The sequence below is a fragment of the Phocoena sinus genome, chromosome 10, assembly GCF_008692025.1.
Source record: "Phocoena sinus isolate mPhoSin1 chromosome 10, mPhoSin1.pri, whole genome shotgun sequence".
In the NCBI taxonomy this organism is placed as follows: Eukaryota; Metazoa; Chordata; class Mammalia; order Artiodactyla; family Phocoenidae; genus Phocoena; species Phocoena sinus.
Window position 1 is genome coordinate 50,815,395 of NC_045772.1, and position 15,378 is coordinate 50,830,772.

At 42.3% G+C, this 15,378-nt stretch overlaps 1 protein-coding gene across 4 annotated transcripts in view; it reads left to right on the forward strand.

Annotated features, from left to right (window-relative positions):
- The window catches only part of GRIP1 (glutamate receptor interacting protein 1), a 702,730-nt gene that overhangs the window by 636,129 nt on the left and 51,223 nt on the right, over positions 1–15,378 (forward strand). For all 4 annotated transcript variants that reach the window (XM_032645739.1, XM_032645736.1, XM_032645737.1 and 1 more), the window contains 2 exons: positions 1,538–1,683; positions 13,092–13,236. In XM_032645739.1, coding sequence (XP_032501630.1) covers positions 1,538–1,683; positions 13,092–13,236 — 291 coding nt within the window. The remainder of the gene's footprint in view (positions 1–1,537; positions 1,684–13,091; positions 13,237–15,378) is intronic.

Consider the following 15,378-nt stretch of genomic DNA (forward strand, 5'->3'; position numbering starts at 1 on the left):
AGACAACCTTGCTAATAGGTCATGGTATTCTCAATATTTTCCAGGCAACCACGATTAATCGATTATATTTTTGACATCCCTAATGTCAATGACTATGTAGAGCTCTCCCCCGGTGTCAGTTTATTTCTGCACCCAGTGCAGACAACAATCACATGAAAATGTTTTTTAGGGTCATTCATGAGTCCAACATAGCCTCTCCTTCACTGATCATCTTCCATCCTTCATTTTTCCCGCTAAAAAAACTGAAAGTGGCCCCAATGATGAGAGTCACCCCACACGGAGATAATAGCTTAGGGGAGAGTTTTGCTAGATGCCAGGATGTCCTCCCTAGTCAAGCCAGGTCCTTGAGCCTTAAACAGTGTTTATGTATCCTATTTGGTTCATAGACCACAAAAATCAGGGAGCCTCAAACTTTCAATTTCACAGATCAAAAATATTTTTAAGTGATTAGGAATATTGATGTAAGACTGTTAACTTTCTTTTTATTTTCCAGTTAAGAACTTAAAAAATCCCATCTGTTATCACAGTCATTTCATTAAAGAAATATTTTAACACTCAAAAAGTAGGAAGGACATTGAATGAACTTAGGTATATAGGTATAGGCTCAGATACTGTGACAAGGAGACATAAACGGAGTGGATCCAACAAGACAGAAGTTTGTCTCTCATACAGCAGTTGGGAGGTAGACAGGCAACGCAGGGCTGGAGAAGCAGCTCTGCCGTCCTCTCCAGCTTCTCCAGTCATTGTGATTTTCCAGCCATAGAAGGGAGGTGGGGTGGTGCAGAAAGAGTCTGGGGTGTGTGTCTTTAGGGGATGACCCAGAAGAAGGAAGGGAGAATGGATTCTGGGAAGCAATTAGCAATCTCGGTCACAGACATAATGCATAAAGGATGGTTCTTACCAAAACATAACCTTCCTTACAGATACGTGTGCATATACATACAGAAGCACCTGCAAGCACATATACCTTCTCATTGTTTTTCTCATTTCATGATGGACCTTTAAAAACTTTCAAGACCTGAAGCAGTCCGTAACCAGTATTAGACTCTCAATGGCCACCTTCCAGATAGCATCCAATTCCCCTTTTCTCCCTACTGCAGCCATAGTGAGTTCCCCAGTGCAGGTGGAAATAGCAGAGACACCAGGACTCAGACCTCCCCTAAGGCCATCCCACCTTGACTCTCCTCACTCCCTGTATCCTCTCCTAGTATCTGGACTGCCAAGGACCAAAAGTGGTGCAACAATCTGCAGAAGCATAAGGACATCCGGGCTGTGTACACCTGGGCCCATTACCCCCCTTCCTGGAAACCTTAGAATTCCTGAGTGACGCTTATATGCTTGTCCTGGTCTAATTGAAGAAAGCAGAAGAAAATTAAGACTGGAGAAAGGGTATTTGTCAATAAAATGCAGTCTTAAAAGTTGAAGAATCTTATTTCTTCTAAAGACTACCATAATGCTGCTTTGTGCTAAATGCCTCTTAAATGGCCTGGTTAAGTGCTCATCATTAATCATGCATTTGCTATGCCTTTACTATCAGAACGGGAACCCTGGAACTTGGGGATAAATTACTTGCCATAGATAACATCAGGCTGGACAACTGTTCCATGGAAGATGCAGTCCAGATCCTTCAGCAGTGTGAAGACTTGGTGAAGCTGAAAATCCGCAAAGATGAAGATAATTCAGGTATTGATAACCTCCTTAGTTAAGACTGATTTCTCTAACTGCCCATCTGTCACCAAAGATATTAGATCTTGGTGTTTTACATACAACAGCTGGCTAGTGACATTGCAGCAGTGTTTTTTGTAGTTAAGAGGGTCTTTAAATTGGGCGTTGAGAGTGTAGTATGAATTTTAAATAATGGTGCTTTTAAATGGTATAATTAAGATATTTTCATTATATAAACATTATAGCTACATTAAAATAACTTTAAAGATGAAAACTTAATCATCACCTGATACCACCCTAATACAATAGAACTGGTCATTTTCTAGTTGATATTATGTTACATAATTATAACCACAGTGCGTGTTCTCTTTTTTCCTGAGCTTTATAAACATGTTACCATTTTACAAACCCTTAATAGCTATCATTTGAATTTACTGCCCGTAATGTATTTACCATTCTTTTCTTCTTACTTAGATTGCTCCCTGTTGTCTTATTACTATAGGTGGCACAATAACCGATATTTTTTATGCGTGGATATCTTTATTCAACGTTTTTTCTTTTGAATTATTTCCTTAGGAAATATTCCTAAAAGTAGGGTGACTGAGTCAAAATAAAAAGGGAATTTTTATGATTTCGGATGAGTCTTGTACCATGTTGCTTTCTAAAAGGGCTGTATCCATTGTTAGTGCTTCCAGTAATGTGCAAATACAGGAGAGCGGTGCCTCTCAAACTTGAGAAGGCCTCAGAATCACCGGAAGAGCTCAGTTAAAACACAGTTCCTGAGCGCTCACCCTAGGTGGGGCCTGAGACTGTCATTTCTAACAAACTTCATCGTGATGCTGCTGTGGGCCAAGACCCAGCAATCGGAGTCGCCCCGCAGCAGACGCCCTTTTATCTGATTTTGATAAGAACCCAAGCTAACTGAAAAAAGTTCATGAATTGAAAGAGTCAGCTAATGTGGGGATTTATAGAAAGTGACATATATCTATAACATAAACATTTAACTTAAAAATGTGCCGATCTTATGGGTGAAGCCAATACTTTCTGCTGATTGTAGTTACAAGCCTTTTGACTTGTTTGCCTAAGTCATACCCATAATATACAGTTTATGACTTCCAGGTTTGGTTTTTGTGTGTTGTTTTGCTTTAATGCAGTGAGAATTTAAATAATTTAAAGCAATCTGAATGCTTACTCCATCTAGATTTTTATTTCCCCAATGTTTTCAAGTTTTTCCTCTATGTAATTTACTGTTGATTTCTTGCCTAGTAATCCCCCTTATTGAATCTTTCCAAAGCATTTGATTTTTTCATAGATCCAATATACTCATATTTCATAGGTTATGTAAGATTCATTAAATTACGTCGTTACAATAACAAGTACAACTGGCATAAACAGGATTGGGAATAATCATAATTGACTCTAAACTTTTAAGCTTTTGACTCAATTGGTAGCAGGAACAGAGGTACATGGGTTACTGCAGAGGGAAACCTATTATTCTGGAACATTCAGTGGCATTGGTCAGTATATTTTACAAAGAGGATGAAGAGTCACAATTAATCCAGTAAATTGGTTAAAGGGAGATTGATTAAGAGAGTTTCTACTGAATATAGTTTCATCCCAACCAATAATGAGCAGTTGTCAATGTCCTGGAATCTCCTGGAATCTAATCCTCTAGATCCAGAGTTCGTGGTCATGTCAAGCCTTGTGTTTGATTCCTATTCAAAGTCAAAACAAGTTGGTAGTTACATCCATCAGTACAGCTGGTAAAGATGATTATATCCAAGTATACTTTATAATGAACGTTTAAAAATATGCATAGATTTCTACTAGTTATTTCCCAAGCAACTGATTTTCCACACCAACACTTGGCATTTCTCTCCTAAAAAGCATGCATTTTCTTTGGGGGATTTATTTTAAAAGAAGGATAAAGCCTCTAGCGTCAGACTGGGTTCTGTCCTAGTAAAGAGGCAAAGCCCCGTGGAGAAACCCATTTTGCATGATTTGCCAAGCTAAGCAGATCTCAGCTATCTTCCTTGCAGAGTGAAGAAGCCAAGCCAGAGATGAATATGTATGGTGCTTGTGGTTGGCGATGTTCCCAGTTCCAAAGCCAGGCTGTGCAGACACACTGGGGGGAGTTTCAGAAACAACAACTGAGCACTTGGAGAGCCAGATCTTACTTTCAGTTGCTTCTTTCCTTTGGTTCATTTTTCCCCTTTAGACCCTTCCCCCTACAATCCTTATGCCTAATACTATGGTAATGATCATGCTTGTTAGGGTTTTTTTTTCTAATTTTAAGAGGTCTAATTTTTAAAATCCTAAATCCTTCCATTGAAAACCATGCATCTACCCAAAATAAGACTGTAAATATAGGTGCAAGAGACATATTTACCCAAACCAGATTTTCTCAAGTTGTCATATTAAAATATACACCCACTTAGACACATTTTTATAACAGACCATTATTTGAAAATTATCATCTGATCATCGATTTGGAAGAATTTGAGTGTTTCTGTATCCTCTTCCCCCATGAGAATATAAGTATAATTTGAGTAACTGAATCCTTTTTTATTCAGAGCGAAGCAAGGGGAGGGACTATTCAAAATGTAAAACCTGGATATAGACTAGTTCAAGGCCAACTATGTAGACATAAAGAGAACACACTTTTTTTTTTTTTTTTTTTTTTTGCGGTACGCGGGCCTCTCACTGCTGTGGCCTCTCCCGCTGCGGAGCACAGGCTCCGGACGCGCAGGCCCAGCGGCATGGCTCACGGGCCCAGCTGCTCCACGGCATGTGGGATCTCCCCGGACCGGGGCACGAACCCGTGTCCCCTGCATCGGCAGGCGGACTCTCAACCACTGCGCCACCAGGGAAGCCCAGAGCACACACTTTTAAATCCAGCTCTACCACATTTGAGCTGTGTCAGTTTGGGCAAGTTACTTAACCTGCCTGAGATTCAGTACCATTTTCAGTAATGTGCACAAAATAATACCCACCTCGGGGAGCTGTTGTAGCTTGTTCAGAGAGAGATTTCCTGGCACAATCAGTATTCAATAACTGGGGACTATTTTTATTATTATTGCATCCTGAAACCCCTTTCCCCACATTAGTTCTGATCCTTGGTCAAGATATAAATGAGTGGGAAATAAGCATTATTCATGACAACAGTCACTGATTTTGGAAGTTTGATACCTTGCTTAATCTGAAATTAAGCTGGTGATTTCAATTGTTGCCATCCTTTGTCTCTGTATTTTAGAATGGTAATACTCAGTATATATGCTTCACTCCCTAAAATATTGCTGATACTAATATTGGACTTTCTGTACCAGTAGACTTCAGGAGTCTTCCAGTTCTTTCCTTAAGTGTCTGCTCCTCTCCATCCTTGGTGCTCTGATCAGTTACAGAAAGTTTATAACCATACTTGATATAACTTGGTTTCCTAAGCTAGTAATACTGCAGTTGAGTTTAACAGATGTTGCTTCAAAATGTAAGCCTGTCTTCCAGCTACAATAATTTTATTGCTCTGCCTTGTACTTTAAGGAGATGGTAGAACTATTCTCAAACGTTGTTAAAGTCTTTGTTTTTCATTCAGTCATGCCATCAGCATTTATTTAGTGTCTGGAAGGTACTAGGGACTGCCAGTTCTTAGATTAAAAAGGACACACAATCTGTGCCCTTAAATCAGTCACCATGTTCTAGGAGAAACGGAAGAAAATAAGCAACAGTATTATGAATGTTCTAGGTGTGTGCACAAAACGTTAAGAGGACGTGAAGGCACCCATTTGAGAATGGGGAGCTCAAGGAAATGCTTCTAACAACCTTGGTCTTGAAAGTATTTGGGAGGCGTTGTTAAAATTAACCAGAGGAAAAGTATGAGTGAAAGGAAGTCAGAGAGAGCGGCACATCCTAGTAGCAGGTATAGCTGAAGCAAAAAGTTTGTGTAAGGACTCAGTAGTGGGTGAATAGATGGATACACTGAAGCCGGATCATTATGGTCCTTCTAACTATGTTAAAAAATTTGAACTTTACGCCAGAAGCCAATGAGGAGCCATTAAAAGACAAAAAGCAGGGGAATGAGGCCAGGGTATTTGGTCTGTGACCACTGGTTGCGGTCACTTACTGAAGTAATGAAGAGGCATTCAAGAGAGTCTGCATTAACTCTGTTTCTAGCGCTGGCTGGGGGAAGCAGTAAAATAAAATGACTAAGAACACTAGGCTGACTTCACAACTGACAAGCTGGGAAACTTCGGAAAATTAACTTCTCTGGGCACCAGTGCCCTCATCCGCAATGTCCACTGAATGCGTCCTGAACGCGGCAGTTTTAAGGATCAAAGGAGGCAATATATTGATATTTAAGCACTCAGCGATAATGAATGGCACCAAGTAAGGCCCAGTGAATGCAGACTATCAACAGCCATTATTAGGATGCTTTTTAAATTAATTTTAGGGCTTCCCTGGTGGCGCAGTGGTTGAGAGTCCGCCTGCCGATGCAGGGGACACGGGTTCGTGCCCCGGTCCGGGAAGATCCCACATGCCGCGGAGCGGCTGGGCCCGTGAGCCATGGCCGCTGAGCCTGCGCGTCCGGAGCCTGTGCTCCGCGACAGGAGAGGCCACAGCAGTGAGAGGCCCGTGTACCGCAAAAAAATAAAATAAAATAAATAAAATTAAATAAAATTAATTTTAGCTTTATTTTACTATGGCCAAATCTTTTGGAACACCTGGGATTGTAGGGAAACCCCCACCCCCCATAGTCAGTGGCCATTCTCTCTAGAGGAGCTTTTACATCTGTCATCTTCCGTTACCACGGGAACATAAATCGAGTACAGCCAGTGGGTGCTTGTCTGGGTCCAAGCCTCTAGAACCATGGCTGTTACCTAATCCCCAGGCCCTCAGAGATGCAAGTAAGATCTATTGCTTGAAATAAGATCTTGACTGCATCTAGATCCAACGTAGCTGAAGAGGGGAGGGTTTGGAGATCTGAGAAAGAACCCTGAAGCAAAGGAGAGAATTTGGGGGAATTGTGGGAAGAAATACATGGAAGCTTCCAAATCTGTCCCAAATAATTTCTAAGGGTCCGCTTTGTATCACTGCCTTTGTGCCAGTCACATATACAGATGCTAATGGCCTCTGTCTTGATTTAGAGCACCTCACTTCTAATACGTAGCATGTTTGTAGAGACTAAAAATTCAGTATTTTCCCTTCACCGGCTCTGATCTGCGTTGGGAAACATTTCCAGGCGGCAACTTGTCCCATCTGAAGCAAATTACCTTTTCACAATTTCAAATAGAGTCTTATGCAAATATAGCCTTATTAGTACCAGTTAAATCATCTGCCCTTCAAAGATTTGGGCTTTCATCTTTTTTTTTTTTTTTTCACTTCATCAGTGTTAAGCCGGCTAAGTAATTTGCAGCAGCTTTTTTCCCCTCAAATCTAGGTTGAAGTAGCAGAAATGCCCCATCGAAGCAACCAAGAATGATCCTGGCTGTGCGAAGAACAGTGATAGGGGTTGTTTTCGCAAGAGGCTGGCTGCAAGAAGAAGCTCTGATAGATTTTTTTTTTAAAGTACTCTTCCCTTTTTTCTGCTCTATCTCAAAGTAGTAATGATTTCCAAACTCAAGTCAGCATCACAGTCACCCAGAGGGCTTGTTAAAACACTGGTGACTGGGCTCTTCCTCCAGAGTTTCAGATTCCTACGGGTCTGGGATAGAGCTGAGAATTGGTATTTCTAACAAGTTCTCAGATACTGCTAAAATTTCTCATCCCAGAACTACACTTGAAGAAACACTTGTCACAAGGCAACCTAATTTGGAGACTTATAAATGATCACTTACATAAGGAAATTCAAATTCTACTCTTAAACACTCAGCAACTCCTTGGAACATGACTTTGGTAAGGCCAGTAAGGTTGGCCTTACTGGCACAACAGTAAGGCAGTTGTAGAGAGTATTGTTCTCAATGGTTCATTTCTCAGGTCTGTCCACCTCCAAGAAATGTAGCCATACTCTGTGAAATGAATTCCATCACTTTTAGTTGAAGTGAACTTTGATTGACCTGTACATTTATGCATTCCAAAGGCCCTCTCCCAAATCCAAGCCTCCCAAATCCAGCTGCCATTATGGATTCAAGCCAGATAGCGTTCATTTTGTTAAATAGGCGGCACTCAAGAAGCCTGAAAACGGGCTTCCCTGGTGGCGCAGTGGTTGAGAGTCTGCCTGCCGATGCGGGGGACACGGGTTCGTGCCCCGGTCCAGGAAGATCCCACATGCCGCAGAGCGGCTGGGCCCATGAGCCATGGCTGCTGAGCCTGCGCGTCTGGAGCCTGTGCTCTGCACCGGGAGAGGCCACAACGGTGAGAGGCCCACATACCGGAAAAAAAAAAAAAAAAAAAAGCTTGAAAATAACATTGCAGATGAGTAATGCTGCAATTTTGCATCTGTTCCGTGATCCCATTAATTTCCTTAACTAGAGCTGAGCAGAACAAACAAATTGTCTGGCCCCTTTCACCTCTTTTGCTAATAGTGGCAAACCTTCTGTTGTGAGATAGAAGCTGTTTATAATATCATTAAGATCTGTTTAGGCTCACTTTGCAACTTCCTGGTGACCCTGCATTCTTCCTTCTCAGAAAGTTTCTGTTCTGGTTCAACACTCCAGTTGCTCCTTTCTAAGCTGGACCAGCCTCAAGGAGAGAGCGTCTTGGAGCGCTTCCACCTCCAAAATGGTCTGAGCATAAATGGCAGTTACCACCTTCCTCCCAAGCTGCAGGGCCTTACAGCTGCCAGTTGGGCCGATGCCCGAGAAGGCAGATGGATTTGGAAGTGCAGCCTGCAGCTAACTCAGGCAGTCCAGGCTTTATTCTCACTCTTTGAATGAGGCTGATTGGGTCTGCATCACCTTGGAGAAGAAATCTAGACCTTGGAGTAGCCGGAAGGGTGACTCACAAAGCTAGGAACCAGTGACTGCCTGCTAACAGGCATTTGTCCTTTCGCTCATTTGTTTAGGCATTTACTGGAGTCTCCTTGGTGCCAGGCATAGTTCTAGGCTCTGGGCATGTGAATATAAAAAATCGTAATTTTCAAGGTGATTCTGTTCTAATTAAGGAGACACATAGAGCGAAAAGCATATAAACTAGACCATGCATTCCAGATGGGGGCAAAAATTGGTTCTCAGGTATAAAGGAAAAGAATCTGAAAAAAATAGATACATATGTATGTATAACTGAATCACTTGGCTGTACACCTGAAACTAACACAACATTGTAAATCAACTCCACTTCAATTTAAAAAAATAAAATTTGGTTCTCAGGGAGCAAAGAATCTTAGATATTACATTACAATAGTTTGTGACCCTCCAAAGCTCAACCCTACCTGACTGACTCTTATTCCCTCGTATTTAATTTCTCTCATTAGGGAGAATCTAAATTTAATTTTTCTTCTTGATGGGAGGAGAGGAGACAATAATTTTTTTTTTAAAGAAGTTGAGAAACACTAGAGAAATACACAGGAGCTGTAGGATCTCATAGGAAAGGTCTCTAGTCTCAGCTGAGGAGCCAGGAAGGCTTCCAGAGATATAAGACATCTGAGCCAAGTTTTAAAGGAAGAGTAGAAATTCTCCGGCAGAGGAAAGACGTCTGCTTCCAGGGAGTAACATGTGCAAGGTTAAAGATGTGAACAAAGCGTTTTTAAATGGACCACAGGTCGTTCAGTGGGGAGAGAATTAGATTGGATTGGGATGGGAAAGGATAGTGAAAGACAGAGCCTCCAGCCCTGTTCATGCCAAGGGGTTGCGCTTTATTCTTCAGAAATCTGGGACCTAACGGAAAGCTTCAAGGAAGAGAGTAACATGCTCAGATTTATGCTTTCAGGGTATTCTGGGAAGAAAAGAGACGGAATTCAGTGTTGGCAGGACTGGTGAAAATAGATGTGGGAGAGAGGGACAAAGTCTGGATCTGAAGTAGGAAAACAATTTAGGAAGAGACCATTGCTGTGAACAACTGGGCAGAGCTGACATGGGGCCTCCTCAAGAGCACATGGCAGTAGGATGCTCTGGGAACCCTGCCTGGTGGGCAGATGGGTCATGGGGTCTGGACGAGACAGTGTACGGGAAGCCATCATCAGCTAAGAGAGTATGGAAGCAAAACTAATTAAATGTCTCTTTACTCAAGGCATCCACGTAGGGTTTTCTAAGGGAATTAATATTTTTTCTTTTTAAAAAATTACTATGAAAATATATTTAAAAATAGAGAAAGATGGTGTAATGAACCAGCCCACATCACCTAGCATCAACAGTTAGCAACTTAGAATCAGTCTTGCTTCAGATCTACTCCCACCCTAATTTCCGTACCCCACCCACACACTGAATTATTCTGAAGAAATTCCAGACATCATATCATTGCATCTTGCAAATATTATTAGTGTATCCCTAAACAATACTCTTATAAAAAACTTCTAAAATACATAAATATCATCACAATTTTAAATATTAGCAATAATTCTTTTTTTTAATTTATTTACTTATTTATTTATTTGTTTATTTATTTTTGGCTGCATTGTGTCTTTGTTGCCGCACGTGGGCTTTCTCTAGTTGCGGCGAGTCGGGGCTACTCCTCACTGCGGTGCGCAGCCTTCTCGTTGCGGTGGCTTCTCTTGTTGCAGAGCACGGGCTCTAGGTGCGTGGGCTTCAGTAGTTGTGGCTCTCGGGCTCTAGAACGCAGGCTCAGTAGTTGTGGCGCACAGGCTCAGTTGCTCTGCGGCATGTGGGATTTTCCTGGACCAGGGCTCAAATCCGTGTCCCCTGCATTGGCAGGCACATTCTTAACTATGCCACCAGGGAAGCCCCAAAATATTAGCAATAATTCTTAATCTCCTCAAATATGTACTCAATGTTCCCATCTCCCTGGTTTTCATATACATGGATAGATAGACAGGTTTTTAAAAAACAGTTGGTTTGAATTAGGATCCAAAAAGAAGTATTCATTGCTTTTGGTTGTAATGTCTCATAAATTTACCCATTCTCGTTTTTGTTTCCAAGTTCTTTATTTGTTGAAGGAATCAGAAATCAACGACATTTTTGTCATAATCTAAATATAGCATCACTTCTTCATTAATATACAGCCATTTTCTTGATTTGCATCTCACCACTATTTAAACTCATTGAGTCCCTAACGATTGCCTGTTGTTATTGGGACACCTCAGCTGCCTAATTTTAAATGTTCCTACATAAAGTGGCCTGAAACCATCCTAAACCAGTTTACTCCATTCTGGCGTTATTTTGTCATCTTAGGTGCAAGTTGCAAAACTGTCCAGAAATAACACAGGGCACTCACTCTGGGTTACCTGAAGAATGAGCTAGCTGGAACCAATTTCTCCCCCTTCTCCTGGTGAATGGGACTGCACCCCAGTTCACCTTCCTATGGGCCAATGGTGGTTTTCATCTAGACTAAAGTTTCCACTGAAGCTTCCCACAGGTTCCTGGGTTCTGGGCAGCTGGGTTCCATGTACTTGGTAACTGCCATTTCCCACAACTCCCATAAAGAGCTGATGGCCACATCCAGAACGCTTGGTGCCCATTGACAAGGCAGTGCTCACACTTAGGGCGATAAAAGGGCAGGGTCTTCCCACTGGCACACACACCCACGCTGAATGGCCAGTAGAGTGCCCAGCGGTAACTAACACTTAACTATATCAAGGTTTACTAATCAAATGACTCACCTAGAATTTTATGCAGGATATAGTTGGTGGCACAGACTGCAAAATACATGTAATCTGTCCAGTAATACCCTATTCATTAATGTCAAAGGCAGTTCTGACAGGTGATGATCTATCACAGTGTAGAAAAAGTTAGACTTTTGACTGTCCCTCCATTTTTGGTTACTCTGCATCCTGGCGCTTCTCTCAGCAGCTGCTTGGCAGCCCATCACCAGCCTGTTGACCACAACTAAAGTAGAACCCTGGAAGAAGTGTGTAAACCATGAAACAGAGCCGTTCAAGCCTTGATGTGGAGGATTCTCAGCTGCCAGTATAAATTTGAGTCTAATGTTGAAGATGTTTATACCCTAGGATGTTGATTTAAGCATTCCAGTGTGTGGTAGATGGTCTTTATTCTCTATGTATGGAGCTTCTTCTTCCTCCACTGAGGGAGTGGAGGCAATGGGTACGTCCCAGAGCTCCCAACCTGTGGCCAGAAGTGAAGTAAGTGCTGGCAGGAAAGGACACATCGCTTCCTACATTTCTCTATAGACGTTTCATTTTATATTCATTATAATTCTTCACCGCACACACAGATAATTGAATTGTTAATTCAGGCTTTTCTATTTCTCCTTAGTTTAGGGTCTCATATCATAAATGAACAGCTGTTCATTACAGAAATGTGACTGTATTAATGCTTCTCCACGATACAGCCTGACTATAAAAACTGACTGTTTTGTTCAAGTATCTACTGGACCATTTCATTGTATCCTTAGGTACAGCAATGAACAACTCCTTAACCACTCACAGCTCCCAGGCCCAAGGAATAAAGCAAGAAATGCTCAAGAACTTTCAGCATGTCATAAGCAAATAAAACCCTTTGAATTCTGAGACTCCATGTTTGCAACTTTGATGCAGTCAAAATACCCAACCGTGCGAAAGGTGTCCCATGACATCTTTCAAGCCAATGCTTTAGGCAGACCACACTCACAAATGTTTTCCTTCATAGGAACATTAAATGGTGAAACTTAGCTCACAAGAGTGTGGCAACCTGGCATGTGCTACTGAAATGTAACTTACATGGCTCCTAGTCTCAAGAACAGCGGAGAGATAATCATTCAAACGTCTGTTTTACTGTCTGTGTATTTGTGAATAAGATTCACAGATTTTGTGAATAAGATTCACATTTTAAGACACAGAGGACCAATAGGTAAGGGATTCCAGATTTCCAAGCCCCACTTAACCATGCATATATTAAAGTTTGCTCCAACCGTGAGTTAAATCAACTTTTCTATATTGAGAGTTAGCTTGCCTGTAAAGCCTGAAAATAGAAATTGCGGAGCCCAGTCTCTGTTTACTATGTGACTCTCTCCACCCATATCGCCTCCTCAGCGGTGTGTTCAGTCCACGGATATTTGTGGCACACTCACAAAATGCTGGGCAAGCACTGTGCTAGGCAGGGACATTGTCTAAAGGGCCCGCAGTGCCGGCTGGGAAGCTCGCTCACAGATTTAAAACATAAGTCATCAGGCAGAGAACCCCTTCCCTGACACTGATAACAACTACATCCCTGTATTGGAATGGTATATCCTACTAAGGAAATGCTACTTCCCAAAATAATTATTTTTTGAGACACAGTGCTTTGATGATGATGTTTTGAATTTCTTGTTTTATGTGTGAATATATGTGTCTTTTTACTCTGCTTCTTCCGAAGAAACCAATTACGACTCGTTGGCATTTATTGCAGATGAGCAAGAAAGTTCCGGAGCAATTATTTACACCGTGGAGCTGAAGCGCTACGGGGGGCCCCTTGGCATCACGATTTCAGGAACTGAAGAGCCTTTTGATCCTATAATCATTTCAAGCCTCACCAAAGGAGGGTTAGCTGAAAGGTAACATTCGAAGCAACTTCTACAATCACCTGTCTGAAATGGGTTTCCTTCCTCACAGCCACATAAAAACATGCTCCCCTCTCCTGCTTGGTTATCTGTTGACTTTTTCAACTCTGCACAAAGGATTGATTTTAGAGCTTGAAAACTCTCAGGCAGAGCTCTGACTTGATTTTGAGGGGCATGTTATAGGCAGTTAAAAGTGTCCTGGGCTTAGCACTGATATTAGTCTCCAGAAATGTGTAAACCGACCACAATTGACTAGAGGTAAATTTATATTGTGTCCATTTTGAGAAGAGGAGACTAAAAGTTCAAGGAGGTTAAAAGGCTTGTCCAATTCAATTCAGCAAACATTTCCTGAGCCTCTGTTACCTGACAGGTACCGGGGCTTAGCGGCTGAGAGGGTGACAGAAACTTTGTCTTCAAAGATTTCAGGAAACAGTGCAGTGACTTAATAACATCTTGAAATTTGGAATGCCCATTTGTTCCTTCGGCAATTTGTCTCCATTGGCATGCACCCCACCCCCATTTTACTGTATTTCTTTCCAAGACACGTTGTAGGACATATTCCAAACCCCATAACCTGATCTGTCCTCCAGTAACCTAGCTCAGGAGTGCACACACACTGTTCATGCTGACACTTGAAGACACTGGTTTGCAAAACAGAGATATAGCATCACAGAATTTTGGAGCTGCAAGGTACCTTAGAAATCAGCTCATCCAACATCCTCATCTGTCAGGTGAGGGCACCGAGGCAGCTCAAAAAAGGCTGCCCTGTTGGAATTTCATATTCTGATATTAACAGAGACACCTATGATACGGTATTCTTCAGGTGTCCCCCTGTCCTAGGTTTCTCTGTTAAGACAATGAGGAAAAGGTTAATATTGATCTGATTCAGCAACCTCCTGGTCAAGTGTTCTATGGCTTACAGCATGGCTCTTTCATAAACTGGAGACTGTTGTGTTTTTTTTGGCCGTGCTGTCACACAGTTGTGGGATCTTAGTTCCCCGACCAGGGATTGAACCCAGGCCACGTCAGTGAAAGCACCAAGTCCTAACCACTGGACCTCCAGGGCACTCCCTGGAGACTCTTTATGGAAGAATGAATTGATCTCTCTCTTTTTTTTTTTTTTTAAAGGAAAAAAAAATTCCTTGAGAGTAGATGCATCGGTAGACTTGTTAGGCAGCCCCTCATAATCTGTGTGACCCGGTTTCACCTCCATGGCCCCACTTGCTGCTGCCCAGCACCGCTGCCCACCGACCCCAAAGCAACCTGGGGTCGGACCACTCAGTCACAAGCAGGCTGTGAGCTGGGCTTCCTTCACTCGGGATATTTCAAGTGAGCCAGCACCCCAGAGGCTAGCATATGGGATTCCCACTCTACATCCTTCAACCCAGGTGGAGAGATCTGAGTGTTTAAACCTTTCCTGAGTTTGACTGCTGTGAGTCTGCTCCTCCCGCATCCTGTGCTTTCAAACAAAGACAGATATGGTGCACATCGGAATCGTAAATTCCAGTCTGCTGGTTCAGAATCGGGTGAGAATGGGACGAGAAGGGAAAAGATCAAAGGTTTATCTATTGCTCAGTAAATTAATTTTCCTTTTCCACATTTCAAGCAGGATGTTAAGTCCTTTTACATGTGTTTTCCTACTTAGCCCTCAGAGCTTCCCTGTGAGATGACTATCCCCATTCTAGTGATGAGGAAACTGACACCTAGAGAGATGAAAATAAGGTACCCAGGTCACACAGCTGGTAGGTGACAGAGTTGGATTCAAATTGATTCCTGGGACTTCCCTGGCGGTCCAGTAGTTAGGACTCCACGCTTCCACTGCAGGGGACACAGGCTCGATCCCTGGTCAGGGAACTGAGCTCCTGCAAGTCGCGCAGTGCGGCAAAAAAAAAAAAGACAAAACTGATTCCTGAGTTCAGCCTTTTTCAATTCTTGGAATCACCACTGGGGGGTGGCGGGGGGCCTGCCACACCAGGGTCTTGTGTCTAAACCTTGCTTCTGGTAAGCTGGGATGCTGACTGATTGTGTTCAACACTTCTAAGTCCGTAGAAAGGACTGCTCCTTGCTAAACATCACTACAGGGATTGTCCCACTTTGCTCGTTTCCTTGGGATTTTTAAGAGGGTTATCAAATGAC